Source organism: Tachyglossus aculeatus, chromosome X1 (assembly GCF_015852505.1).
Source record: "Tachyglossus aculeatus isolate mTacAcu1 chromosome X1, mTacAcu1.pri, whole genome shotgun sequence".
Taxonomy (NCBI): Eukaryota; Metazoa; Chordata; class Mammalia; order Monotremata; family Tachyglossidae; genus Tachyglossus; species Tachyglossus aculeatus.
The window spans coordinates 14,943,784-14,971,344 of record NC_052101.1 but is presented as its reverse complement, the minus strand read 5'-3'; the positions used below and the strand labels follow the sequence as shown (position 1 = coordinate 14,971,344).

At 43.0% G+C, this 27,561-nt stretch overlaps 1 protein-coding gene across 1 annotated transcript in view; it reads right to left on the bottom strand.

Annotated features, from left to right (window-relative positions):
• Positions 1-27,561, bottom strand: part of CRIM1 (cysteine rich transmembrane BMP regulator 1) — a 227,383-nt gene that overhangs the window by 31,206 nt on the left and 168,616 nt on the right. Inside the window, exons 11-14 of the mRNA XM_038771661.1 lie at positions 12,269-12,397; positions 8,202-8,358; positions 6,661-6,782; positions 4,358-4,570 (exon numbers count right to left, since the gene is read on the bottom strand). Coding sequence (XP_038627589.1) covers positions 4,358-4,570; positions 6,661-6,782; positions 8,202-8,358; positions 12,269-12,397 — 621 coding nt within the window. The remainder of the gene's footprint in view (positions 1-4,357; positions 4,571-6,660; positions 6,783-8,201; positions 8,359-12,268; positions 12,398-27,561) is intronic.

Below are 27,561 nucleotides of genomic sequence, written 5' to 3'. Positions count from 1 at the left end.
AAATAAAATAAATAGAATAGATATGTACAAATAAAATAAATAAATAAATAGAGTAATAAATATGTACAAACATATATACATATATACAGGTGCTGTGTGGAGGGGAAGGAGGTAAGATGGGGGGGATGGAGAGGGGGACGAGGGGGAGAGGAAGGAAGGGGCCCAGTTTGGAAAGGCCTCCTGGAGGAGGTGAGCTCTCAGCAGGGCCTCGAAGGGAGGAAGAGAGCTAGCCCGGCGGATAGGCAGAGGGAGGGCACTCCAGGCCCGGGGGATGACGTGGGCCGGGGGGCGATGGCGGGACAGGCGAGAGCGAGGCACGGTGAGGAGATTAGTGGCAGAGGAGCGGAGGGCGCGGGCTGGGCTGCAGAAGGAGAGAAGGGAGGTGAGGCAGGAGGGGGCGAGGCGATGGACAGCCCCGAAACCCAGGGTGAGGAGCTTCTGCCTGATGTGCAGATTGATTGGCAGCCACTGGAGATTTTTTGATACCACAGACTAGGAATTTCCCCTGTACCATCGTCAAGAGAAGTGAGAGGTTGCTGACATCTGAGGAGAGAGGTTTTCAGTCTCTGGGTTAGAAATGAGATGCTGATGACAAAGAGGGGGTTGAGAAGCTAGGAGTGTGATGAGAAGGAAAGGGGTTTTGAGGTTCCTGAGGAAGTTGAAATACATTGAGAGAGATGGCTTTGGCAGGTGTCCATGGCATTCAAGGACCTGGTGAAAATCAAGAGGGTGTCTGCTTTGTTCGGAGACAACAAAGGAACGAGGGATGGAAGGAAGAGGAGAGGCATCATGGCTAAATTCCAGCATTCAGGGGAGAGCATCTTATGCTCATGATTCTGGTAACCATCAGAAAACCCAATTCTGCTCCCAGCTTTCCATGCCTTAATCCATATCCCAAAGGTGTGGGTTTGAGGTGATCGAGAGCTGAAGGTGAAAGACCAACAAAAGAACCAATCTCGGAACTTGGGAATGATTTTCCTCTGATGCCAATTGATCACTCAGTCAATCGAGCTTATTGAGTGCTTAACGTGCAGGCACTGACTTAGTTGAACCCAAGCTGTCTAGTGATGGCCACATCCATGTCTAGCTTGGTACAACACAGGAGGCTAAAGCTAAGTGATGCAGATGTCTGGCAGGTCTAGAATGCAAGGACGGGAGAGACGAATCCTTCCCACTGCCCAAAAGCTAGTGAGGAAACAGTTACAATCAAATCTGACTGGTGCAGAGGGAGGAGGAAACTGGCAAATTACACAACTAACAGTCCACTCTTCGGCAGGGAACAAGAGAGATTGAGACAGGGCCCACCTGATTGCTTCCAGAGGAAGATTTGAAAAAAGATTCCCATCTCCCATCAAGAGAAGCAGTGTGGCACAGTGGAAAGAGCATGGGCTTTGGAGTCAGAGGTCAGGGGTTCAAATCCCAGCTCCGCCAACTGCCAGCTGTGTGACTCTGGGCAAGTCACTTAACTTCTCTGTGCCTCAGTTACTTTATCTGTAAAATGGGGATTAAGACTGTGAGCCCTCCCGTGGGACAACCTGATCACCTTGTAACCTCCCCAGTGCTTAGAACAGTAGTTTGCACATAGTAAGCGCTTAATAAATGCTATCATTACTATTATCTCCAGAAAACACAACTGCTTAACGGCAGCTGCTCCTGAACCTAGACACAAAGTGAGGAGGCACAGTCACAGGAATAAAGAGAAGGCAGCATTGCTAGAGTCCTTATCTTTCTAACCCTTTTCCCTATGCCACTTGCTTCAGGACAAAATGTGAGAGGGATCTGAGAGAGAGAAGAGAGGGCTATGGAAGATAAACAGAAAGAAAGAGGGTATGAAAGAGGAAGGAAACCTCAGAGAAAATATCAGAGGGTGAAGCTGAGGGCGAACATGAGGAGTATTCCAGAGACGAAACTTTCCAGGAGCGGGTGGGAGGAAGGAAGACAGGATATTGGCTGACTCTGGAAGGGGAAAAGGATTAATTGCTTTGATCCATCAGGGACCTCTGTAAAAGACCGACAGCTTAAATCCTCCAAAGGATGGTATTTAGAATTACCATTTGTGAATTTACAAGTTGTAATCCATTAATTTAGCTATCCTTAGTGAAGAATATACTTGAACTTATCAAAAGAGATGTTAAAAAAAATATTCCTTACAATTAGCTTACAAAATTTCTACAGAGATCTAAAAATAAAAAAAGCAGCAATAATACATTCAAGCTTCCAATCCCTAGGGTTCTCTATAGGGGTATGGTTTCTTGAAATTATCAGCTATTTAGATTCCAACAAGATTCATACCAGAACACTGACTCACTAGTGGGAATTTGTTACGCAGATGTACCAGTGGAAAAAATGAAACCATAAAAAGCGAGTCCTTAATTCAATAGGAGGAAGTTAGCACTCATGTCCATATCAATAATTTATTAATGTCTGTCTCCTCCTCTAAACCTTAAGCTCCATGTAGGCTGGGACTGTGCCTACCAACTCTGCTAAACTGTAGCTCCCAAGCAGTTAGTACAGTGCTCTGCACACAGTAAGCGTTGACTAAATACGATGACTGATGGACAGATTTTGCCTAATGACTACACACACCACAGTGGGAGAAAGGTGGCCTGGATTTCTTGTTCTGGCTTCTCCACTGATTAACTGGGTGACCGGAGATTAATCGCTTAATCTACTTGTGCCTCAGCTTTCCTACCTGCAAAAGGGGGATAACACCACCAGATCCTTCCTACCTCACAGGGATGTTCGGGAACAAATGGGATAATCTATGGGTAATGATATGTAACTCTTGGGAAGAAACGCTTTATAATCCCCAGAGTTTTTACACACCTGTTGTCTTCTCTTTGAAGTTTGTTTTAGGTTATTTTGTCCTCACATTAAAATATTTTAGTCTTTCTAGGAAATTAATAGGCCAAGATATAGAAGCAGCATGGCTTAGTGGAAAGAACACGGGCTTGGGAGTCAGAGGTCATGGGTTCTAATCCCAGCTCTCCACTTGTCAGCTGTGTGACCTTGGGCAAGTCACTTAACTTTTCTGTGCCTCAGTTACCTCATCTGTAAAATGGGGATGAAGATTGTCACCACATGGGACAACCTGATTTCCTTGTAATTACCCCAGTGCTTAAAACAGTGCTTGGCACATAGTAAACACTTAAATACCAATATTATTATTATACACTGTTTACTTGGGATATAAACCACTGCTTATAATATGAATGTATCATGTAAATGGTTAGACACAAATCCAGGAAAGGGGGACCAAGTGATTCCTGTCCTTGGTCCATTTCCCAGAGTTGCAGTCTCCTACTGGGGGAGACCCAGGGGTCAATGCCAGGGATGAGGAGAGGAGAGAGAAACCAGGGGGCTGCACTCTCTGTTCCTCATACCAACACCGCAGCCCATTACGCTGGGTGGGCATCAGAAGTTCGACTCCAGGCTCCAAAGAGAGGCAGGTGAGGTGAGCAGAGAATGCTGATAAATCCCTTGGGAGTTCTTCTTGCTGGAATTTCACTGCAGAATATCACCCAAGTCTCTGAATCCATCCAATATCCTACTCCCTAATCAAATGAAATTCTGTCCAATCAGGCTCCCCATTCCAACCACACTAATGAGACTGATATTGGTGTTTTCTTACCTAGCAATAACAACAATAATAACGCTGGTATTTGTTAAGCGCTTACTATGTGCCAAGCACCATTCTAAGGACTGGAGTAGATACAAGGTAATCAAATTGTCCCATGTGGGGTTCACAGTCTTAATCCTCATTTTACAGATGAGGTAACTGAGGCACGGAGAAGTTAAGCGGCTGGCCCAAGGTAAGCACACACAGTCCTCTTCCTCCGGTGTTCAGCATCCCAAACATTTGACGGAAAATTTCTGAAATTTACATAGTAGCATTTTCCAGTCTGAGTCATCGTACTTGTCTTCAGCTATGTGTTTCACAGGCAGCCTCTCTATTGTTGTTCAGAAGATAATCTTCCCTTTGACACAACAAATTAGGCCAGGACAACGGGAAACAGCGAAGCAGTTAGAGAAGCAGCGTGGCTCAGTGGAAAGAGCACGGGCTTTGGAGTCGGAGGTCATGGGTTCAAATCCCGGCTCTGCCACTTGTCAGCTGTGTGACTTTGGGCAAGTCTTTTTAACTGCTCTGTGCCTCAGTTACCTCATCTGTGAAATGGGGATGAAGACTGTGAGCCCCCCGTGGGACAACCTGATCATCATGCTACCTCCCCAGCGCCTGGAACAGTGCTTTGCACATAGTAAGCACTTAATAAATTCCATTAAAAAAAATGGAAAAAGGACTTGGCAGCGGGCATTTTTCTCACAAAATGGAAGGTGGAACCACTTCCCTGGAATTTACCTGAACAAGACGGACAACACTGTCCGGAGTGAATGGTGGGATTGCTGCAGCCTGGGACCGGACAAGTGATCAAGGCGCACATCTCCCGTCCATTGTGGCAGTAGCACTCACGGCAACCGTCGTGCCAGCTTTCCTCGTTTTTGTGGTGGCGGCCATCCATAGAGAGGCAGGTGCCAGTCTGAATTGGTGGTCCTGCTGAAGAAGTTGGGGCCTCTGGATAAAATGCGAAAAGGGTGTCATTTTGGAAAGAAGTCAGGTTAAGTTATGTTTTATTTTAGTTTGACACAGTGCCATGGCTTCCTTGAGGATCTGATGGGCAGGGGAGCTCTCTGGGCAATGGAAAATAATGGCTGCATGATAATAATAATGATAATAATAATTATAGTATTTGTTAAGCACTTACTTTGTACCAGGCAGTGTACTACTGGGGTGGATACAAGCAAATCAGGTCAGACACAGTCCCCGTCCCATGTGGGGCTCACAGTCTCAATCCCCATTTTACAGATGAGGTAACTGAGGAACAGAGAAGTCAAGTGATTTGCCCAAGCTCACACAGCAGACAAGAGGCAGAGCCAGAGTTAGAACCCAGCTCCTTAGTACAGTTTTCTGTATACTGTAAACCCTTAATAAATACCATTCCTACTACTACTGCTCCTACCGTTAGTACCACCCCCCAAGAAGTGAAAATGGCAAGAGTAGACTGCCTAAAGTTACATCCCTCCCTTCTCCAAAGCCAAGAACTTTGCCTACTGATACTAACTTTGAAACCAACAATAGCAAGTACTGGAGTCTCATATTTTTTGGAGGGGGGTCTGGTATGACCAATATTACAGGATTGTTTGATTATTTCTTTTAATGTCTGTCTCCCTCTCTAGACGTGAGATCGTTGTGGGCAGGGGATGTGTCTTTTGTTATACTGGACTCTCTCTCAAGAGCTTAGTTCAGTGCTTTGCACACAGCTCTCAATAAATTCAACTGAATGAATGAATGAAAGGATGACACTGGCATATAAAACTCCTCATTTTAGAGCTGCTGTTCCCAAGGAGTCTGATGTGGTTGGCAGAGGCCAGGGCAGCAGCACAACACCAACGACCACTCCATTCATGGGAGAAAAAAGATCTCAGGGTGGCAACTGGAAGGGCAGAGGGGATTGCCTGCCAGATGGCACGAAAGTACAAATGGCCTCTCCCCTCCTTTTCTCCAAGGCCGGGTGCATTCACTTGTTCTTTAATTAACATAGCTGCACCCTCAGCAATTAGTTCATCTCCAAGGATTTAGCATGACATGGGAGAGAGACTGATGACTGTGTCGGTATTCCCCTTGCATTCCTTACCCAACCATCTGGGAGCTCCCGAAGGGATAATGTGTGTTTGTTTATGGTGTGATTTGTGGGGAATCCCTGAATTTGCAAGAGGAATATCCAGGAGAATTAGAGCAGAAGAGCTAGGACAAAGGACGAGGAGCCCAGACGTTAGTCCCGATAAAAGCATTTGCTTGTTCCCTTTTATTCTGTACTCCACTACAAGATGATTTTACTGGGATGTATTCCATTCTGCAGGCCTGAAAAGGTTGTTCTGTAATGCTTCTGCTGCAAAAAGGATGCTTGTTTTAGTGGAGGGAGGAATCAAGAAAAGCAGCAAGGCCTAGTAAATACAGCCTGGGCCTGGGAATCAGAAGGACCTGGGTTCTAATTGTGGCTTTACCACTTGTATGCTATATGACCTTGGGCAAGTCACTTCACTTCTCTGCGTCTCAGTTACCTCATTTGTAAAATGGAGATTAAGACTGTGAGCCCCACGTGGAACATGGACAGTTTCCAACATGAGTAGCTTTTTGTCTACCCCAGCGCTTAGTACAGTGCCTGGCACATAGTAAGTGCTTACCAAATGCCATTTAAAAAAAATCAATGAGCACAGTTTATCAACGCAATATATTTTCCCATGCCAATTTCTGAGATTCTCGTTGCTCTAACATTATATCTTATTTTAGTCTGACACAGTGTCATGGCTTCCTTGAGGATTTGGCAGGCAGGGGAGCTCTCTGGACAATGGAAAATGATGGCTGCATGATAATAATAAAGATAATGTTCATATTTGGTATAATAATAAATATGGTACGGTATTTGACAAACTTACGAAGGAGCCCACAAACGGCTAGATTGTACTCTCCTTAAGGGCAGGGACCATATCTACCAACTCTACTGCATTATATCCTCCAAAGTGCTTAGACCAGTGCTCTGCACATAGTAAGCGCTCAATAAATACCAATGATTGGTTGAAGAAGAGGAACCCATTGACACTCACCCCGGCACTTGCACGTCGGGCAACCATGGCTATCCAGCTGGAGGCCCGTTGGACACACTTTACTGCAGGGTAGCTCTGGGCATTTCTGACAGCGGCAGAGGTCACAGCCGTGCTTGCTCTTCCTAGAAGATTATGAAAGTCCCCCAAATCATTTTTGTTGCGCTAATTAAGTCCTTTCAACCTTGAGGCATCCAGAGGACTAAAGGAAATTTTAATTGGGGAAGTTCAAACAACAAAACACCCTCTGAACTTTACATTATAATTGGCAATGCCATTTCTACTCAATTTTTTTAATGGAAAGAAAAAGGATACATTCAAAAATTAGTTAACGAGGATGAGGGAGCGGCAATTATCAGAAATACTTTCTGGGGAACAACATTAGAAATCACAGCTCTTTCAAGGGCAAGTGACATTTACCAGGAATTTTTTTTTTAAGCCAACCAACTATACCAGCTAGGCCTAGTTTTCTGACTGATGGGCTGTTGACAATTAATTGATGACAATTAGAAGTACCACCAAACATCCTTAACTTTCCTTCTCGTAACCCACTAAGGTCTTTTTGCCCATGAACTTACCTGAACCACTCTTGAACCTACTCATATTTTTGGCCAGCATAACTTCCTGTGAATTTGGATGCCACGGGATTACCTCAGGCTGTGAAGAAATCATTCTCTCTTGTTTGTTTCAAAGCTATCGGCCTTGAGCTTCAATGGGTGTCCCCCAGGACTCTGGTGAACAACAGTTCTGTGCTTAAAATGATCCTATCCTTCATGATTTTATAAACTTAATCATGTCCTCTCTCAGCCCTTCATCTTTAGGGAATGAAGAAGCCTAATAGTTTCAGTCTTTTCGATATGGAAATTTCTCCATCTCCTAGTCACCTTGGTCATGTTTCTTTGTTCCCCCTCCTGTTTGGCAAACAAAACCTCAAAAATGGGATGCATAGTTTTATTCAGTAATACAACCATGCCTTTTGTTTTGTTTTCTGTGCCCTTTCTGTTATGAGCATTACCAGCTAAAAAGGAAACCCATACCAATTCTAGACATAAAATAAAATCCCATAGAGTGCCATGCCTGTGAAAATCTGACGGAAGGTAAAACAACCTTGAAGGGATTTAAAGGCATAGCAGATAACACCCCGAAATCTGTGGAACAATTCAGGAATTTTTTTTTTTAAAAGTCCTTCTTACCATGAGTGGGTAAGTAGCATTAGAATGAAAGCTAGTGAAGATTTCATTAGCTCAGTTACTGTCACCCTCAAAAGGAAGCATTACAACAAAGTATTAAAGAAGGATAAAGGCTCTTGAGCATTCCATTTATTTTTATAGGAAAAGATAAAAATGCTATCCCTAACTGTGAATATTCTGGCCCCGTTGATAGATTTCAACTGGCATATTTGGCTATGTGACCTATGTTTAAGACTTTTCGATGAATACAAACAATACATACACATTTCGGCCACAATCACGCATAATCTGACCAATATTCTTGGGGTTTTAGGTTCATGGACGGGAAAAACCAGACTGAGTCAGAATACGTACAGGTATCCAAATGGACAATGCTTGTCGCATATTATGGGTCTGCACTTCTTCGGCCGTGGTCGACACTGGCAGATCTCGCAGTCGTGGGCATCTGTCTGGAAACCGAAGGGACAATCCAGGGTACAACCTAATATGAGTGCAGTGCACAGCTCCTCCCCTGTGAAAAAACCCATGACAAGCAATGCCAGCTATTATTTATTAGCAGAAATATCTGGTCTGTGCTCAAGCTGTCCCTACTCTGGTCCTCTTTCTGTCTCTGTCTCTGTCAGTGCGTCTGCAATATTTATTAACGCTGCCCACTCCACAGCCTGACTCTCCCTGAACCCTAACCCTTCAGCAATATACATTTACTCTTCTTTCTTCATAGCCTCTCCACTGTAAGCTCGTTGTGGGCAGGGAACGTGTCTGTTATAGTGTACTCTCCCAAGCGCTTAGTACAATGCTCTGCACACAGTAAGCGCTCAATAAATACTAGAGAAGCAGCGTGGCTCAGTGGAAAGAGCCCTGGCTCTGGAGTCAGAGGTCATGGGGTTCAAATCCTGGCTCTGCCACTTGTCAGCTGTGGGAGTGTGGGCAAGTCACTTAACCTCTCTGGGCCTCGGTTACCTCATCTGTAAAATGGGGATTGAGACTGTGAGCCCCATGTGGGACAACCTGATCACTTGTATCCCCTCAAGCGCTTAATAAATGCCACTGTCATTATTATTATTACTATTGACTGACAGCCTGGATTTCTTCACAAATCCTCCGCTGTGCTTCTTCCCTTCAGCTCCCCTGATGGTTCCACATTCCCACAGCTGTGCTTCCTTCCCTCAACTCTCCTGCTGGTTCTATATTCTCACGGCCTGGTCCTTTTCTTCCCCAGATTCCTCCCATCTCCCACTGCTCATATTGATTATGATTTCCAGGATCTTCCCTAAGCATTTAATCCCAGGATGCTGAAATGGGGAGAATTTTCAAAAACTGGCTTCTCTGCGTGGGCCATACATGAGGAGCCATGAAGGTCTGGCAGTCCCATACATGAGGACTATATTCTCTTCTGCTACTTTCACAAGTTTCTGGCAGCTCCTAGGCCAAAGCATCATTTATCCGCTAGGAATTCATTTTCGTGTCAGGAACAGTGCAGGAAAAAGAAAAGAATTCAGTTGAAAAGTAGTGTTCCTAATGCAAGGTTCTTTTAGTTTCCTGACAGGAATGAAAATCCTACCCCATTCATCAACCTTCCGTTGTCAAAATACACATATTCTTGAATATATTCTGCCTCATGTTCACCAATTTATTATCTATCTGAGGGAAAAAAGTAGGAATACATTTCAACCCGCTGAATGTGTGTGCTCACAGTTCATCATTTTCCTAGACTGATACAAGACTGTGCCACAAAAAAAACCAAAAACACAAAGGCTTCAATGTGTACTCAAGGCAACCGAATCTTTTTCCACCCTCAGCTAACTTTTTAAAGATACGTTTCTAGGAACAAGAGTGACTATGCTGGGAAAGCCTCCTGAGTGTGTGTGTGGATTGTTTGACTTGTAGCATGATGCTTGGCTTCACTTCTGACTCCCTTGGTCTGGGGGAAATAGTGTGTCCTGTCTTCTTTTGAGGGTGTGTGCTGAATTTCTATAACATTGGCAACCAGAATAAGGCGATTCTCTGCTCAGCTGGAAATTGCTGTAAATCTTTAGGTGATTTTTTGTTTTAGCACAGATAAGGTTAAATCGCCCCAAATTTAAATACTTTGAAAGTGTTCATCGCTATGGAAAAGCCCTAGGAGATGGACTTTCTTTAGACTAGACATCAGGAGAAATTGAGAGAGCTATGTAAAAGAGGGTAAATTTTGATTTATGCAAGCACTTTTGCCCTGGAACTAGAATTTGGTTTGTCTGAGTGAATGATTTAGGTTTTATGTAATCATTTTCAGTATTCTAGTTCTCTCTGGCAGCCCAGAAACATATGTGCTTACATCTGTACTTAGGTGTTTTAGCAGGAGGATATAATATTTTGGCACATTCTGTAGGACTAGTATTGGATTTGGGTCCTTTTTATTCTTCTTTTTAATGGCAGTTGTTAAATGCTCATTATATGCCAAGCCCTGTACTAAGTGCTGGGGTAGATAGGAGGTAAGTGTAGGCTCACAGTCTACAGGAGAGGGAGAACAGGTATTTAACCCCTATTTTACAGCTGAACGTACTGAGGCAAATGTTATATCTTCCCGCTAAAACACCTAAGTACCAATGTAAGCACCTATGTTTCTGGGCTGCCAGTAGAGAACTAGAAGACTGAAAATGATTACATAAAACCTGACTGATTAAATGACACGACAGTCAAGAGGCAGAGCTGGGATTTGAACCCAGGTCTTCTGATCCCTGGGCTTATGATCTTTCCACTAGGCCATGCTGTTCAAGGGGACAGGGAATTCAGAACATTGTCTGTCACTAATCTTTTTGGGTGACTGAAAAAGTTGCTTAAAATTTCCATTTATTTCAGGGGCTAATATTTGTCACTTCCCTCTCAGAATGGCTGGAAGGCTTAAAATCTTAGGGCTTTCAGATCATAGGAAACAAGGTTCTTTACAAGCTGTATGGAGAGTTTAGATGGAAATTTTGTTGGTTTCTTGACTCTGGGGCTATAGATTTTCATTTTCTGTTGCAAGCGAGGATCGCTCATGCCTTTGACTATGTGTGTGATAAATGTGACTGCTCCAGTCATGACAGTTTGAAGAGGCCAGATGAGATGTCTTACAGAAATAAAGTAGTTTTCTAAATACAAAATAATGCTCTTCACCACTTGCCCTGACCGCTACCTAAGGTCATCTGGTGATTTATAACTCAAGCAGATGATTTTCTAGGTGTGATAAAAGGATTCACTTCAGAGTTTTTCAGAAAGCAGCACAAGCCCAAGTTTCCACATTTGTAAATACCATGAAACCCTGAACTTCTTTCCTGGAGCGAATGTTTCAGACTTCAACAGACTTCTGACTTCATCAGAGCCTTGATTAGAAGTGTAGCACACTTTAAATGCATTACAATGTTAATGACTGGTATGATATGACTGTTCATTTAGGCACATATATTATGGTCTTGAGGGGTTGTATAACATTCCCAGGGCCCCAGGGAGCACCAAAGATGCTTACCCAATAACCCACTTGACACGGTTCATGGGGCTTCCATCATTTAACTGAATGAATTTTTAAGTTTCAAGTCACAAAGCTCCTGGTGACTGTCTTAAGTCAGAAGAAATAATTTTGCCACTGAAAAAAACATGTTGACGGGACCGCCTATGTAAGCAGAGGAAGTCTGCTGGTACTAACCTTTTCATTCATTCATTCAATCGTATTGAGCGCTTATTGTGCACAGAGCACTGTACTAAGCGCTTGGGAAGTACAAGTTGGCAATATATGGAGAAGGTTCCCACCCAACAATGGGCTCACAGTCTAGAAGGGGGAGACAGACAACAAAACAAAACATGTGGACAGGTGTCAAATCGTCAGAACAAACAGAATTAAAACTAGATGCACATCATTAACAAAATAAATAGAATAGGCTAGATTCTCTGATCCCCCTTTTAGACTGTGAGCCCACTGTTGGGTAGGGACTGTCTCTATATGTTGCCAACTTGTACTTCCCAAGCTCTTAGTACAGTGCTCTGCACACAGTAAGCGCTCAATAAATACGATTGATTGACTGATTGATCCCTCCTGCCTATCTCTTTGGAAACCCAATTCACATTTTTCTGACAACAGAAAAATGAATACCCAAAGCTTTGAGCAAATTAACAAAAGTCCTTTACCACATTATCAATCAACCAATCAATTAATGGTATTTATTGAGCGCTTTCTGTGTGCGGAGCTCTGTACTAAGATCTTGGGAGACTACAATACAATAGAGTTGGTAAACGCTTTCCCTGGCCACAAAGGGCTATTAGAAAGCATCTGGGCATTCATGTGAACATTTTTTTCTCTAGAGCTGCCCAAATGTCATAAATGAGATAGACAGGAAAATCACTGTGAAAACCTGCCTTTGCACTATCTGGTTAGGGGTTCATAAAAATCTAGGTCTCTGTATACTCACGGTTTCTGCACTGGCAGATTCGGCAACCATTGTGATCCAGTCGGAAACTGTAAATGCAATCCTTTTCAGTCAGAGTGCAGTTGGAAATCACCTCACACGTGGGAGGATCGATTGTGATGTACGTCGGTTCTGAGAAAATAAAATTAAATCAATGAAATGTGTACTGTCTCAGAGGCCAGTCCATCTTCAAAATGCCTTCTTTGATGAGAGGCTATTAGTCAATCAATGGTATTTATTGAGACCTTACTGTGTGCACAGTACTGTACTAAGGGTTTGGGAGAGTATATATGTCAGAATTGGTAGACATGTTAACTGTCCACAATGAGCTTACAGTCTAGAGGGGGGGATGGGAACCAATATGAATAATTTATCATATATAATTTACCGACATAAAGGCTGTGGGGGGGGGGAGGGTAGGGTGAATACCACATCCTCCAAGTCACGGTATTCAGGCCTTCAAAGAAAAAAAATCCCCACTTTTTCAAGGCAAACATATCTGCTAAGTGAGGGACTACCTGTGGCTTTCAAATTTTAGTTTCATCATCAATCATCATCAATCGTATTTATTGAGCGCTTACTACGTGCAGAGCACTGTACTAAGCACTTGGGAAGTACAAATTGGCAACATATAGAGACAGTCCCTACCCAACAGTGGGCTCACAGTCTAAAAGGGGGAGACAGACAACAAAACAAAACAAAACATGGGGACAGGTGTACGATCAGCCTTTCTCTGGCTCCGGAAGGGAACTAGGGTCGAAAAGACAAGATTGGAGGACAGGAGGGAATGAAAGTTATTTAGTTTGCATCTTCTACTTCAGCACTGTCACCTGCTGCTGTGGAGGCTGAGTAGACTACAAATGAGTGGACTACAAGAGACTGTGGCCCGTCTCCATTTTTCTCACCTTCCCACCTTTGTTAGCCCCTGGGACTGGGTGAGGTGAGGAGGCAGAACTAGGAAAATATTTTTTTCCCCAATAAGGCAGGAGTACATTTTTGAAACCATTTTAACAAATCTTCAATTTTTTCATCTCTTGTCTGAAACCGAAGTTCTAGCAGTAACATTTGGGGACAGTTAGTGTTGAGAGGGAGTTGATGGGCATTTCACTGGTGTGGGTGGAGTGATGCAAGAGGCAGGGAAGAACAGCAAGTTTGATGAAGTGTGAGCTCAAGGCATGGCAGCTGTTTTCTTTATTCAAAATTCTGCAGCTGGTCTTTTCCAATATCAATGTTAAAAATTAGAATGACCCTGTATTATTAGAAAAAGATAGCCACATAAATATCTGGGCTGTAGTTCTCAGGCAAACTGGTAGAGTTTCTGTTTTCACAGAGACTCCTCCCAGACTGAGTCTCATTTATGGGACATCATTTTTTTTCTTTCATCCTAGAGATACTGAAGCCTTAAATACATCTTTTAGACTGTGAGCCCACTGTTAGGTAGGGACTGTATATGTTGCCAACTTGTACTTCCCAAGCGCTTAGTACAGTGCTCTGCACACAGTAAGCGCTCAATAAATATGATTGATGATGATGATGATGATAAGCAGTGTAGTCTAGTGGAATGAGCAAGGGCCTGGGAGTTAAAGGACCTGGGTCCTAATCCTGGCTCTGCCACTTGCTTGCTGTGTGACCGTGGGTAAGTCACTTCACTTCTCTTTAAAGCTAATTGTCAGTAGTTTCTGTTAGATGCTGTGAGGAATAAGTAATCAATGGAGATAGTGATTTCAGAGCTTAGCCCGTTGTAACAAACACCACAATGATTATTATCCTTATTTGTGAGGAGTGGGAAGACAGGCATAGTATGATGCTTTAGAAAGTGTGAAAGTGCCTGGAACGGCGAGGTGGCAGTTTGGATGGAAGGGAAGGGGAGGCCTCTGGAAACAGAGCAGAGGAAGGATCGTCAGAATTTAGGTAAAGATTGAAAGTGGGGGTTGAAAGAGAGGGAAGAGTCCAGGATAATGCCAAAGTTAGGGGTTACAAAGAAGGGGAGGATGGTGATATTGCCAACTCTGTGGAGAATGTTGGGTGGACGAGAGGATTTGGGAGGGAAGATGAGTTCAGGTTTGTGTTTGTGGTATTACTGTTTGAGGGGTTTTTTGTCAACTAGGATCAATCAATCTGTCAATCGTATTTATTGAGCGCTTACTGTATGCAGAGCACTGTACTAAGCGCTTGGGAAGTACAAGTTGGCAACATATAGAGACAGTCCCTACCCAACAGTGGGCTCACAGTCTAGAAGGGGGAGACAGGGAACAAAACCAAACATACTAACAAAATAAAATAAATAGAATAGATATGTACAAGAAAATAAATAAATAAATAGAGTAATAAATATGTACAAACATATATACATATATACAGGTGCTGTGGGGAAGGGAAGGAGGTAAGATGGGGGGATGGAGAGGGGGATGAGGGGGAGGGGAAGGAAGGGGATCACTCTACATTCCTAAAACACTGGGCAAATAGGTAGCATTCACCTGCAACTCGAGGTCCAGTTCTGGTCCTGGGCTTATTTTCATTTCTATGTTGCGGTAATAATAATTGTGGCATTTGTTAAGTGCTTAATATGTGCCAAACATTGTACTAAGCACTGAGGTAGATACAAGATAATCAGGTGCTCCGTGGGGCTCGCAGTCTAAGTAAACAGGTACTGAATCTCCGTTTCTGCAGATGAGGGAACTGAGGCCCGAGGATGTAAAGTGACTTGCTCAAAGTCACAAAGCAGGTGAGTGGCGGAGGCAGGATCAGAACCCAGGTCAGCTTCCACAACTGTAAAATGAGGATTCAATACCTGTTCTTTCTCCTACTTAGACTGTGAGCCCAACATGGGGCAGGGACTGTGTTCGATTTAACTAACTTGTATCTACCCCAGTACTTAGAACAGTGCTTAACCAGTGCTTAGAACAGTGCTTGGCACATAGTAAGCACTTAACAAATGCCATCATTATTATTACTATTATCACACAGTAAGTACTTAACAAAACCATAAAAAAAGGAAATTCCACTATCCGAAGCTAATGAAAAGCACTGAATACTTTTATTGGATCTAAATTTCCACTAGCAAAAAATGGGTAGACATGACCGTAAATTCATTTATCATTTTAGAGAACACAAAGAGAGGTCCAAGTTTTTGTTTTGGGGGAAGAAATTTTAATGCAGCAACTGTACTTCTGAAGGCAGATTAGGCAGGTAAGGTGGTTAAAACTTTTCATGCTGGGGAATGCATTAACTTTTTCTGGTAAGGATGGTTTACCCTAGTAGGAACCTTCTTCAATAGGATCCCTAGAACTTCAAATTTTATTGCAGTAAATATTATATAGAGGCTTTAAAAAAGTCTTTCTTCTCCATCAGATAGAACAGAAATGTTACTTTTCTCATATCATTTCCATTCACATCCTAGGCACCACGAATGCCTTCTATAAGGACAAACTGATCTCTGACATCTTTCTTGCATGAAAGTAGCAAACTGCTCTGTAAAGATAATAATATTAATAGTAATGGTGTTTGTTAAGGGCTTACTACGTACCAGACACTGTGCAAAATGCAGAAAGATTTAATCTATAATGAAATTCAGATCTATAGTGCAAGAAAATGTCATAGCCAACCCATTTCTGAACGGAGTCAATTTAGCCAGAATTCAAATGCACTATTTTGGGAAGGGAAAGATGTATGGGGCCTTTGGGGGAGAAGTCACGGGGAAGAGCAGTGCAAAGCAAACTGCTGCTGCATCACTGAAGAATATAATAAACAACCAATTCAACACTGGACCCGTTCTAGGGCAGTCCTAGTCACCTCCAAAATTTTCCTCATATGACTAGGGTATCACAATGATCTCGAAAGACGACAGGGTAGGTAGAAGCCTTGGGAGGTAATAATAAAATTGATAATAATTACATTTGTTAAGCACCTGCTGTATACCAGGCACTGTACTAAGAGCTGGAATGGACACAAGAAAATCAGATTGGACAGAGTCCCCGTCCCACATGGTGCTCACACTCTTAATGCCCATTTTGCAGATGAGGTGACAGAGGAACAGAGAAGTGAAGCGACTTACCCAAGATAACACAGCAGACAAGTAGTGGATCAGGATTAGAACCCAGGTCCTTCTAACTACCAGGCCTGAGCTCTATCCACTAGGATACTCTGCTTCCCCCATCATGGAGTTATGGCATCCATGGCAATGAGCAAGAGTAGTTTAGAAGGGTTGGACCATCAAAACATACCATTGGCTCAACAGTCTGGTTCCTTGAGGGATCTTGCCTTTGGCTCAGTAATGTCCAGTATGGACCAGTATAGAGCTATTTCCCACTGCCTCGATGGAATAATGGTTGGACTGTTGCATGAGCACAGCACCGAACACAAGTTGCACAACACAGGTTTTCCTCAATATGAGGTTCTGCAAGGTCACAACCTCCATGCTAGAGTCAGTCAACCATTTTTATTGAGCACTTACCGCGAGCAGAGCACTGTACTAAGCATTTGGGGGAGTACAACTGTAACAGATACAATCCCTACTCAAAACGAGCTTACAGTCTAGAGGAGAAAAGGGGGTTCAGAGGCCTGAGATAAAATAGACTGGTGTGTATACCCTACTAGCTTCCTCATCAACGGTATTTATTTATTACTTTGTGCAGAGCACTGTACTAAGTGCTTGGGAGAGTACAATACAATATAGTTGGCAGGCATGTTCCCTGCCCACAATCAGCTTACAGTCTAGAGATTCTAATTTAAATTTTATTAGGGACTCCTCAACAAGGAGAGTAAGACCAGAGTAGCTTACTACATGAACAAGTTACCTCACCCCTGGTAACAACTACAGTTAATACTACTGCCCTTTTATCTAATTCCATCACATTTCCTACTGCAGAAAATACTCAGGTGGAACTAACAATAACTTAACAGCTTTCTCTGGCCAGCTCAGTCGGTCATATTTACCAAGCAATTACTGTGTGCAGACCACTGTACTAAGCACTGCTCTAAGAACGATAAAACAATAAACAGGCACATTCCCTGCTTACAATGAGCTTACAGTCAAGATTACAAGAAAAATAAAGACTTCACCATGGCAGATGGCAACTTTCTTAGTCACCCGTCAATGGGCGAGGTGGAACACTGATAAACTCCCATTTGTAAAGTGGGGGATTAAATGGTTTGAGTTTAAGAGACTGAAAACTCACTTATAAGTGGTAAGTAAACCAGATGCACCCCTTCATCCCTGGTCATGATGACTGGAAAGACAACTTCTAAACTCGGGTCACTAATCTCTCCAAGGGATTCCAAATACCTGGCTCACGGCCGTACTGATAATCTTCCAGAAAATACTGGAGGCTTGACTTTGAAAAGATACGGCCACCCACACCCTGCCCCAAGAAGGCTAGGGAAAAAAAAGACAAATAGTCCTGATCACCTGAAACACTCCACTTAGGGGAAGCAGAACGGTGTACGGGAAGAGTATCGGACGAGCAGTCGGAGGTCCCGGTTTTGAGTCCGAGTTCTGCCATCGGCCTGCTATGTTATCATGGATGAATCATTTAACTTCCCTGAACCTTGGTTTCCTTATCTGCAAAATGGGAATAATAATACCTTGCCTTTCTACCCACCTCACAGGTTTGTTATGAGGACAAAAATGAGATGAGTTAATGCAAGAGTGCTTTGGGAATAAAAGCTCTACACAAAAGCATGGTATGATTATTCACTGCAATCACTGTCTCTTCTCTAGGGACAAAATGGATACAAGAGTTTGGAATTCCTGACGCTTAAATCAGATGCCTGAGGATGTGATAGACAGTCGCGAAATTACCAGACACACAAAAAACCAAAGAGAACACTCAAAAGCTCTATCCTCCACATGGTCTCTACTTTTGTGAAACGTACCATCTAGCAGGATTTCATCTGCTACACATTTTAAAGGTCCTGAATTTAGGAAGTGTTTTAATTAAAGCTTTTTTATTTGAACTGGTTGACATACGGAGATTTTGATCTCATATGCATAAACTTGATATGTGAAAGTTGTCACATGACACAGCTCTCTCTGAAACCAGGCAAGAGGTTGAGCAATCCTCTGGAAAGTATTACACAATTACTTATGTGCACTTGCACAGATAGGAGAGGGACAGGAAGCGAGTGAATGAGTTAGTGCCGGCAACGAGCCATTTGAGTCACTCATTCTACTTGCTCAAAACATAGCCATAAAAGTGCAAATATAAACATATAAATGCATATGTTTTCTTCTTTCCGAATATGCTTCCTTCCTTTTGGGGAGCTTAAATACCTTACACACATTCTTTCATCTCCACCATCTGAAGTAGTCAGGGGATTAAAAAAAAATTACAAAGACATTTTTGACTCTGTATAAAACCATAGGATGTCCACACCTGGAAGACTGGGTGCCATTTTTATCACCTTGGGAAGGACATGATAAAACTGGGGAAGATACAGAGAAAGGCAACAAAGAGATTAAAGGGATATGGTGAAGCTTTCATAAAAGGATAAACCACAGAGGTTCACTCCGGAGATACAAAGTCTAAGAGGGACTAACAAGGAGGGGGTAGATGGGATAATCTTTTGTTTATGCACCTTCTCGAACTGGAAGGGGAACTCTTCCTCCTCAGATCTGCCACACCACACCTCTCCATCTTCAAGGTACTCCTGAAATCCCTCCTCTTCCAGGAAGCTTTCCCCATTTAAATCTCACCACCTCAAGTTATAATTTAACCCAATTTGCTTGAATCTACCCCAGTGTTTATTACAGTGCCTGACACACAGAAAGCACGTAACAAATACCACGACTACCACTCCTTAGGCCTTGAACATTCAGCATTTAGTCTTATGGAGGTGTGAACTTATGTACGCTACTAAGAAGCAGCATGGCTCAGTGGAAGGAGCCCGGGCTTTGGAGTCGGAGGTCATGGGTTCAAATCCCAGCTTCGCCACTTGTCAGCTGTGTGACTTTGGGCAAGTGACTTCACTGGGCCTCAGTTTCCTCCTGTAAAATGGGGATTAAGACTGTGAGCCCCACGTGGGACAACTTGATCACCTTGTATCCTCCCCAGCGCTTAGAACAGTGCTTTGCACTTAGTAAGCACTTAACAAATACCATCATTATTATTATTATTACTTATTTCACTGTGTACTTTTCCATACGGTTGCTGCTACCGGTTGTATTTCTGCTCTTCCTTCTCCTCCCACTATCTTGCACAGCTGAGAGGAGCAGCTGCTCTTTCGCTGCCACCACTGGCAGCCCTGCGGACTTTGTGCTTCCAAGGGTGGAGGGCTATTTCTTGCTGCGCTTCTGGGAAAGACACACACTCTGGAAATTAGGTGTGGTGGCAGTAGCTTCTAAGCCATTTTCTGAGCAGCAGGTGAGAAGTGTCTGCCCAGAAAAGTGCTGCTCCAATTCTTATTGGATTCCCCGAGTCCTCAGCTGGTGAGGGATTTCAGCAAGGAGTCGTTCAGTAGTATTAAGACCTGCTGCTGCTGCTGTTATTACGGCTGTACCACAAACTTCTAATGGATGGTCTTCTCTACTCTCCGCTGTGATATTTGAGATAGTCCCAGGGGCATCCCTGACTGAAAACTTCTGCCTTAGATTGCTTTCATTTTTAAGCCTTTCTACAGCCAAACTGGTACCAACTCATTTTTTATCTGGGTTGACATGACTGATTCACAAAATTATTATTACTATTCTATGGTATTTGTTAAGCACTTACTACGTGCCAGGCGCTTTATTAGGCACTGGGTTAGATACAAGTTAATGATGAGGATGCCATTTATTAAGCGTTTACTATGTGCAAAGCACTGTTCTAAGCGCTGGGGAGGTTACAAGGTGATCAGGTTGTCCTACGGGGGCTCAAAACCTTAATCCCCATTTTACAGATGAGGTAACTGAGGCCCAGAGAAGTTAAGTGACTTGCCCAAAGTCACAACACAGCTGACAATTGGCAGAGCCGGGATTTGAACCCATGACCTCTGACTCCAAAGCCTGTGTTCTCTCCAGTGAGCCACGCTGCTTCTGGACACAGTCCTTGTCCTACATGGGGCTTACACTCTTAATCCCCATTTTACAGATGAGGTAACTGAGGCACAGAGAAATTAAGTGACTTTCCCAAGGTCACACAGCAGACCAGTAGTGGAGCAGGAATTAGAACCCATGACCTCCCCAACTCCCAGGCCTGTGCTCTATCCAATAGACCATGCTGTTTCTGGAAAAATGCATAGCAAGATAAGTAGAGTAGGTAAATTAACATATATATATATGGCCAAGGAGACCTGAATATTTAAAAGGTCTAAGGGGTGGTAGTTGGAACATTACCTGGGGTGGTGGAATTAAAATTTAGTTATTCACTTACTAGCCCGGAAAAATGTTACCGATTCAGGAAATGGAGGTAAAAATATGACTGCAATGGCATGAACTTCAAAAAACAACTCTCAAATGATATTGCTTTCTGTTGTGACCAGAGACAATTTGTTGACTTCAGAGAAAATAAGTGTAGTGACGATGAAACCGAGAGCAATGAACTATAAATATAAATTCCAACGGAAAATAGCTTGTGATCCTTTCCCTGTGCTAGAACTTTAAAAAAATAATTTCCATTTAATCCTGGAGTCTTTCCAGACTGGCCGAGAGAGTGATCCATATCTGGGAAAGTTTTAACAGAGAGTTACCTCGCCTGGGAATTTTCTGGGACTTCTGAAGTGTCCAGAGTCTTGTCCGATATGGTCAAATTTCAAATAATTTCTTATCTTATGAGAGCTTGAAGAAGGTCTGGTGATGCAGGGACAGCCATAAAAAATTAAGTTCCACTTCCCTAAAAGAGAAGGGGCACTACCGCAGTATCCTATCACTAGTAAATTAGAAATTGCTAATAGGTAAAACCTATTTATTAGTCTCGACCACTTCTCTGCAGAAACAAGAGCTTGACATCCTGATGCAGTTTAGTCTAAAAGAGCCTCTTGTCTTCAAGACTTTTATACTCACATGGAGTGGCATTCAAGTCATTTTAACCTTGTCCAATAGTACTCTGTGGAATGAAAGATCTTTATCATTTGTTCTCCATAAAGTTAGTCTCCCAATAATTGTAACGATTATGGTATTTTTTAAAGGGCTTACCATGTGTCAAGCACTGTTCTAAGTAGTGGGGTAGATACAAGACAATCAATCAATAGCATTTATTGAGCGCTTACTGTGTGCAGAGCACTGTACTAAGCGCTTGGGAAGTACAAGTTGGCAACAATCAGGTGGGGTACAGTCCCTCTGTCTAACAGCCTAGGTAGGAGAGAGAGCAAGTATTGAATTTCCATTTTATGGATGAGGAAACTAACACAGAGAAGTTAAGAGAAGCAGCATGGCCTAGTGGATAGAGCTCAGGCCTTGGCATCAGAGGGACCTGGGTTCTAAACCTGCCCCTGCAACTTGTCTGCTGTGTGACCCTGGGAAAGTCACTTAACTTTGCTGTGCTTCAGTTACCTAATCTGTTAAATGGGGATTAATTTATGCCTACCCCAGCACTTAGTACAGTGCCTGGCACAAAGTAATAATAATTACGGTATTTGTTAAGTGCTTACTATGTGCCAAGCACTGTTTTAAGTGCTGGGGTAGATACAAGGTAACTGAGTTGTCCCACGTGGGGCTCACAGTCTTTATCCCCATTTTACAGATGAGGTAACTGAGGTGCAGAGAAGTAAAGTGACTTGCCCAAGGCCACACAACAGACAAGTGGTGGAGCCGGGATTTAGAACCCACATACCCCGACTCCCAAGCCTGGGCTCTTTCCACTACGCCATGCTGCTTCTTAAGTAAGTTGCTTAATAGATACCCTTAAAAAAAGTGAATTGGCCAAGGTCACCCAATAGGGAACTTGTGGAGCTGGAATTAGAACCCAGGCCCTCTGACTCCCGGGCCTGTACTCTTTCCACTAGACTATGTTACTCTTCCTATTTTTTGGAGATTGCTAGTAAATGGGGTCCAGTCCTCTTCTACACCACAAGTTGGGATGTAGGGTCTTAGACACCAGGGACTTCTCTTTTGGTGGCTTTGGCAAGACAGTACTCCACACCTGTTACCCAAAAAGAAGTTGGGGAGGACAAGTCTTCCCCACTAGTTCCCTTAACAAAAAGGAGTGGGGAGAAGGGATGGCCCAACCCCATCACTTGAGGCACTTTTCCTCTTTTCTTGCTTGGGAATCGGTGCAGGATGCCAAGAAGGCCTCAAGCTGAGCCTTCTCCCTTCGAAGAGGGAGGGAAGTTAGGCTGTGATCCAAGTCTGTCAGACGGTGGGTGAGTCGACAAGCTTGGTTAACTGAACTTCTGATTTTCCAAATGACCCTTGGTCCCAATTAGTTGGGAGAACAACATTCTTTTCTATCTAGTCACAATAAAGAATGTTTAAGAGCAGAGGTGCACAACTGAACTACCAGGGTTTTATGATCACTTTAGGTTCATCCTTTTATTAGTGGGATTGGTCTATACAGCAAAATTGCTTTCAAGGATGTCATATTGACAACTTGTGGCTTTTCCTCATTACCTTGAAAAGCCAACTGCTGGAGTAACTGGTCTTAAGCTACCTAGATCATTTCTACTGAAAAATCTATTCTCTAATAATAATAATAATGATGGCATTTGTTAAGCGCTTACTATGTGCAAAGTGCTGGGGGGAGGCAAGGTGATCAGGTTGTCCCACGAGGGGCTCACAGTCTTAATCCCCATTTTGGAGATGAGGTAACTGAGGCCCAGAGAAGTTAAGTGACTTGCCCAAAGTCACACGGCTGGCAATTGGCGGAGCGGGCATTTGAACCCATGACCTCTGACTCCAAAGCCCATGTTCTTTCCACTGAGCCACGCTGCTTCTCTAATCCAATTTTTCAGGAACCCCTGAACAATCCTGAGAAAATCAGAGCCCTTTATAACTTTTAGAAGGAGGATTATGACAAAATCCAAGCATTCTGAAGAGGAGCTCCCTTTGGTTTGCTCTTACATTTCTATAGGATCTTTCTACTGTGGCTCTCAAAGCACCATTCCGAGTGGTAAGAAAGACAACTGAATAGTTACGTTCCCTCTTCAGACTCATTCCCTCCCTGAAAATGAGCCCTGCACAACTTGGCTAAAACTCCTACCCTCTAGGCATCAAACCTCTAGGAAGCTGAAAAGTTTAGTCTATTTAGAAGCTATAAAACCTCCGATGATAAACCTGGGTGAGGTTGAAATGAAGGCGACAGCTTAATTAGCTGTAGGGGACACATCCATACTTGTCCTGCTACCAGAGGACTGAATCTAGGCTAGTTGATACCTAGGCAAGGAACTATTTGCACCGCACGATCTCTACTTCTGCAGCTATTTCTGTCAGTGTAAGGCGGAGGAGATGGAATTTTCCCACATTAAGCCAAATACGGGACATCTCTATCTATGAATGGAGTGACAATGCAAGCCTGTAAAAATTGTTTGTCAGAAGGAATTCCCGGGTGGAATGGGGGGGAGCAGGAAAGGAGGGAAGGGACTTTTTAAATTTTAAATCTCTTAAATCATGGAAACCAAACTGATGCAGTTAGAGTTTTCCAATTTTTGCAGCCGTAACACCTCCGGTTGTTCCTTTCTCCTTTGAGTGCCTCCATCATCACAACTTTGGCAATTAGCTGTTTTGGGGAAGAACCTTCATAATTCACTTTGAAACTGAAGGTGTCAGAATGTTCCCAACTGCAGAATCTCACGTCATAATCATATACAATCATTTCCCACTTTACTTATTCATACTTGATATTTTTCCTCCTGAGTTTTAGGTGTTCCTTAACTAATTATATTCTGTCTAGAAAACCACATTATTGATGACAATTAGGTAATTGTAAAAGCCCTTTAAGAGACAGTCTACATTCCTTTAGTATATGTTTATTTCATAGGATAGTTCTAAACCAACTGAAGTCAACAAATGAAGAATTATGTCCTCATCTTTTTGCGCTGTTCTTATGCTGCATTCCATATGCAATTTATTATGCATTAAAGCTGTTAGTGCTTGACTAAATCAAATCAACTCATAAGTGAGACCAATCAGAAACAATAATAAAGAATATCTTGGAGTTGTTCTATCAAGAGAATGATGAAAGTTATTAGTAATAGCATACACTGAGTTCAGTCGTGTTTATTGAGTGCTTACTATATGTGAAGCACTGTACTAGGTGCTTGGGAGAGTACAATAGAAGTAGCATTCATGTTCCCTGACAATACTGAGCTTACAGTCTAGACAGTAATATGAATAAATAAGTAATTTATAATATATAATTTAAAGATATGTACGTAAGTGCTGTAGGGTTAGGGGTGGGGCGAATATCAAATAATAATAATAATGATGGCATTTACTAAGCGCTTACTATGTGCAAAGCACTGTTCTAAGCGCTGGGGAGGTTACATGGTGATCAGGTTGTCCCACGGGGGGCTCACAGTCCTAAATCCCCATTTTACAGATGAGGTAATGTAAGCCCAGAGAAGTTATGTGACCTTTTTTTTTAATGGCATTTAATAAGTGCTTACTATGTGCAAAGCACTGTTCTAAGCACTGGGGAGGTTACAAAGTGATCAGGTTGTCCCATGGGGTGCTCACAGTCTTCATCCCCATTTTACAGATGAGATAACTGAGGCCCAGAGAAGCTAAGTGACTTGCCCAAAGTCACACAGCTGACAATTGGAGGAGCCAGGATTTGAACCCGTGACCTCTGACTCCAAAGCCTGGGCTCTTTACAATGAGCCACGCTGCTTCTCAAGTATCCAAAGGTCACAGATTGAAGTGCACAGATGATGAAGAAGGGAGAAAGAGCCGGGAAAAAGAGGGCTTAATTGGGGAAGGCCTCTCAGTGGAAATGTGACCTTAGTAATGCTCTGAAGGTGGAGAGAGTGGTGGTTTGGCATATATGGAGGGGGGAAGAGTTCCAGACTAGGAGGAGGATGTGGGAAAGAGGTTGGTGGCGAGATGGAGGAGGTCAGGGCACCACGAGTACGCTGGCATTAGAAGAGCGGAGTGTGCAGGCTGCGCCGTAACAGGAGATTTGTCAGGTAATGGAGGATGGGGTGAGCTGATTGAGTGCTTCAAAGCCAATCCTTCTTCCTTGGGAAGTGCAGAATCTGGAAGTGACACATTCCTTGTCGCAAGGAGCTTACATTCTAATGAGGTTGGCAAACACAAAAATATTTACAACTCAAGGAGTCAGAATAAATAATTGAGCTCATGTATACACAAGCTCGAAGGACGACGTAAAAACATTCTTACATGCGCAGGGGTTTATATGATGAGCAAGGGACTGGAAAAAGACACATTCCAGAGAAGGGATGGAGAATGTGGGTGGGGAGATTTAGAAAGAAGTTCTGTCTTCATTTAGTATTTCAGTGTTTAGTTGGCATTTATCTTATTAACCTACTCTGCTGGGTGGCTCTCAAGGTTTTGAAACAATTGACTAGCTGAGGGCAAAGTCAGGACCTCCTCAATGCCCGGTTCCAAAGTTGGGTCTTCCTGACAAAGGTTAAAAGAGGCCAGTGCCTGGGAGATGTCTTTCATCAGTGAGTCTAGTTTCAATAGTGTATAGATAGCCAAACTGCGCTGCTCTTTCCTGAGTGATATGATACCTGATAAGGACTTTATATTCTAAGAGTGCACAGTAACTTTGCCTCAACTGATGGGGAAATCCTCTGGCCAGGCAAAAAGAAATCACCACAGCTCCTTCTTTAGGTTGTTTCTCCGGGAGGGAGAACTTTCCTACTGATCTGGGTTGCTCTTTGGCACCGGAAAGTTGTGGGGAGTATTTCTTTGTGCCTTTTCATGAGGGGAAGAATAGCAGGTGAATTCAAACTTTTTGCTTCCTCTCTCCTCTTCCTCCTCCCCCGTTACCAATCTCTGTACCTGTGGCTGACAGTTTGGTGAGGCAGAGATAAGAAAGTGGAAGTCAAGGAGCATTTGGTCGAATGGTGATTTTAGACTCTGAGCTCATTCAAATTGTTCCGAACCAAGTTCCACACTCCAGGATCACCATCATAACCCCACGGAAGTTTGCAATCATGAGTGAATGGTAATTTCAGACTCTGAGCTCATTCAAATTGTTCCGAACCAAGTTCCACACTCTGGGATTACCATCATAACCCCACGGAAGTTTGCAATCATGAGTGAATCACATATGAACCAGGGAGAAATTCCTTGTGTACGATCCATTCTCAAACTTCATCTAGGGTCTTTAGAGCAAGTTCTGGTACTATGGTACTTAGTCCTTGGGCCCTAGTCATATTTTCTTTTAAAATCAGTTCATTTGGGAAAATGAGCACCAATAAACTAAGTGAGAAACAGGATCATACACCTTATATAAAGGTCACGTTTCTGTATCCCTGAAGCAGGATGTACAAGAGAAGAGCCCTTTAGCATGGGCAGAGTGGAACACCTGCATTTCAGTACAGAATAACTCTCTCAAACCTTGCCAATAGGAAGGAACTCTGACTGCAAACTGTCAGATTTGCAGTGGTTTCCTGATGGAGTTGACATGAGTCATGAACAGGGTTGATTTTTGTGATTTAGACCAATGTCCCTGCAATTTGTATAAGAGAAAATTTTCTTCCTCTAAAATGCACACATGCTCTCTCTCTCTCTCTCTCTCTCTCTCTCTCCTTTCCTACGTAGTATCTCATCTAAAAAGGAATCTCTGCCTTTCCTGAAGGGCGTGCCTCTTAACCTTTATTAACTTCTGTTCTGTTGCCTGAGAGCTGTCTCATGTCCAAAAAAGTTAAACACTTCCCCCATAGAGCATGTGTTTATTTAAGCTTGTTGGAAAAACATTCCTATCATTTCAAGAGTGACTAAATATTTTTTATTCACATAGTTAGCATTCCAGACTCTGTTCTTCCCTCCACCACTGACCTCACCCCCCCACCTCCTTCCCTTGTTGATTAAATGAAAATTAACAGCCCCAAGTTTGAACTTTTGAGATTCATTCATTGGGGAAATTTACTGTCCTTAGTTGGGAAATCATGAGCCTTAGAAACATAATTCCCTTATTAGGATGGAGTAGGGATACCCGAAGAAAGAAGAAAATGAAATATTTTCACTCCATTCAGCTTGCAATCAGCACCGGCTGTCCCTAAGTTTAAGTTTATAGAAAAGTGGGAGAATGGTCCTAAGCAAGTTTTACCAGTGGTCTCAGGTGAGTCCTGAGGAAATCAATGTGGCAGTCATAGGCTTGGAAGCACTGAAGTTAGGAACAAATTAGGATGATTCCCTTTATCTGCATTGTTTTGAGCTGTGATAGCACTGGTGACAATAAACTTTGGGAGAGCCA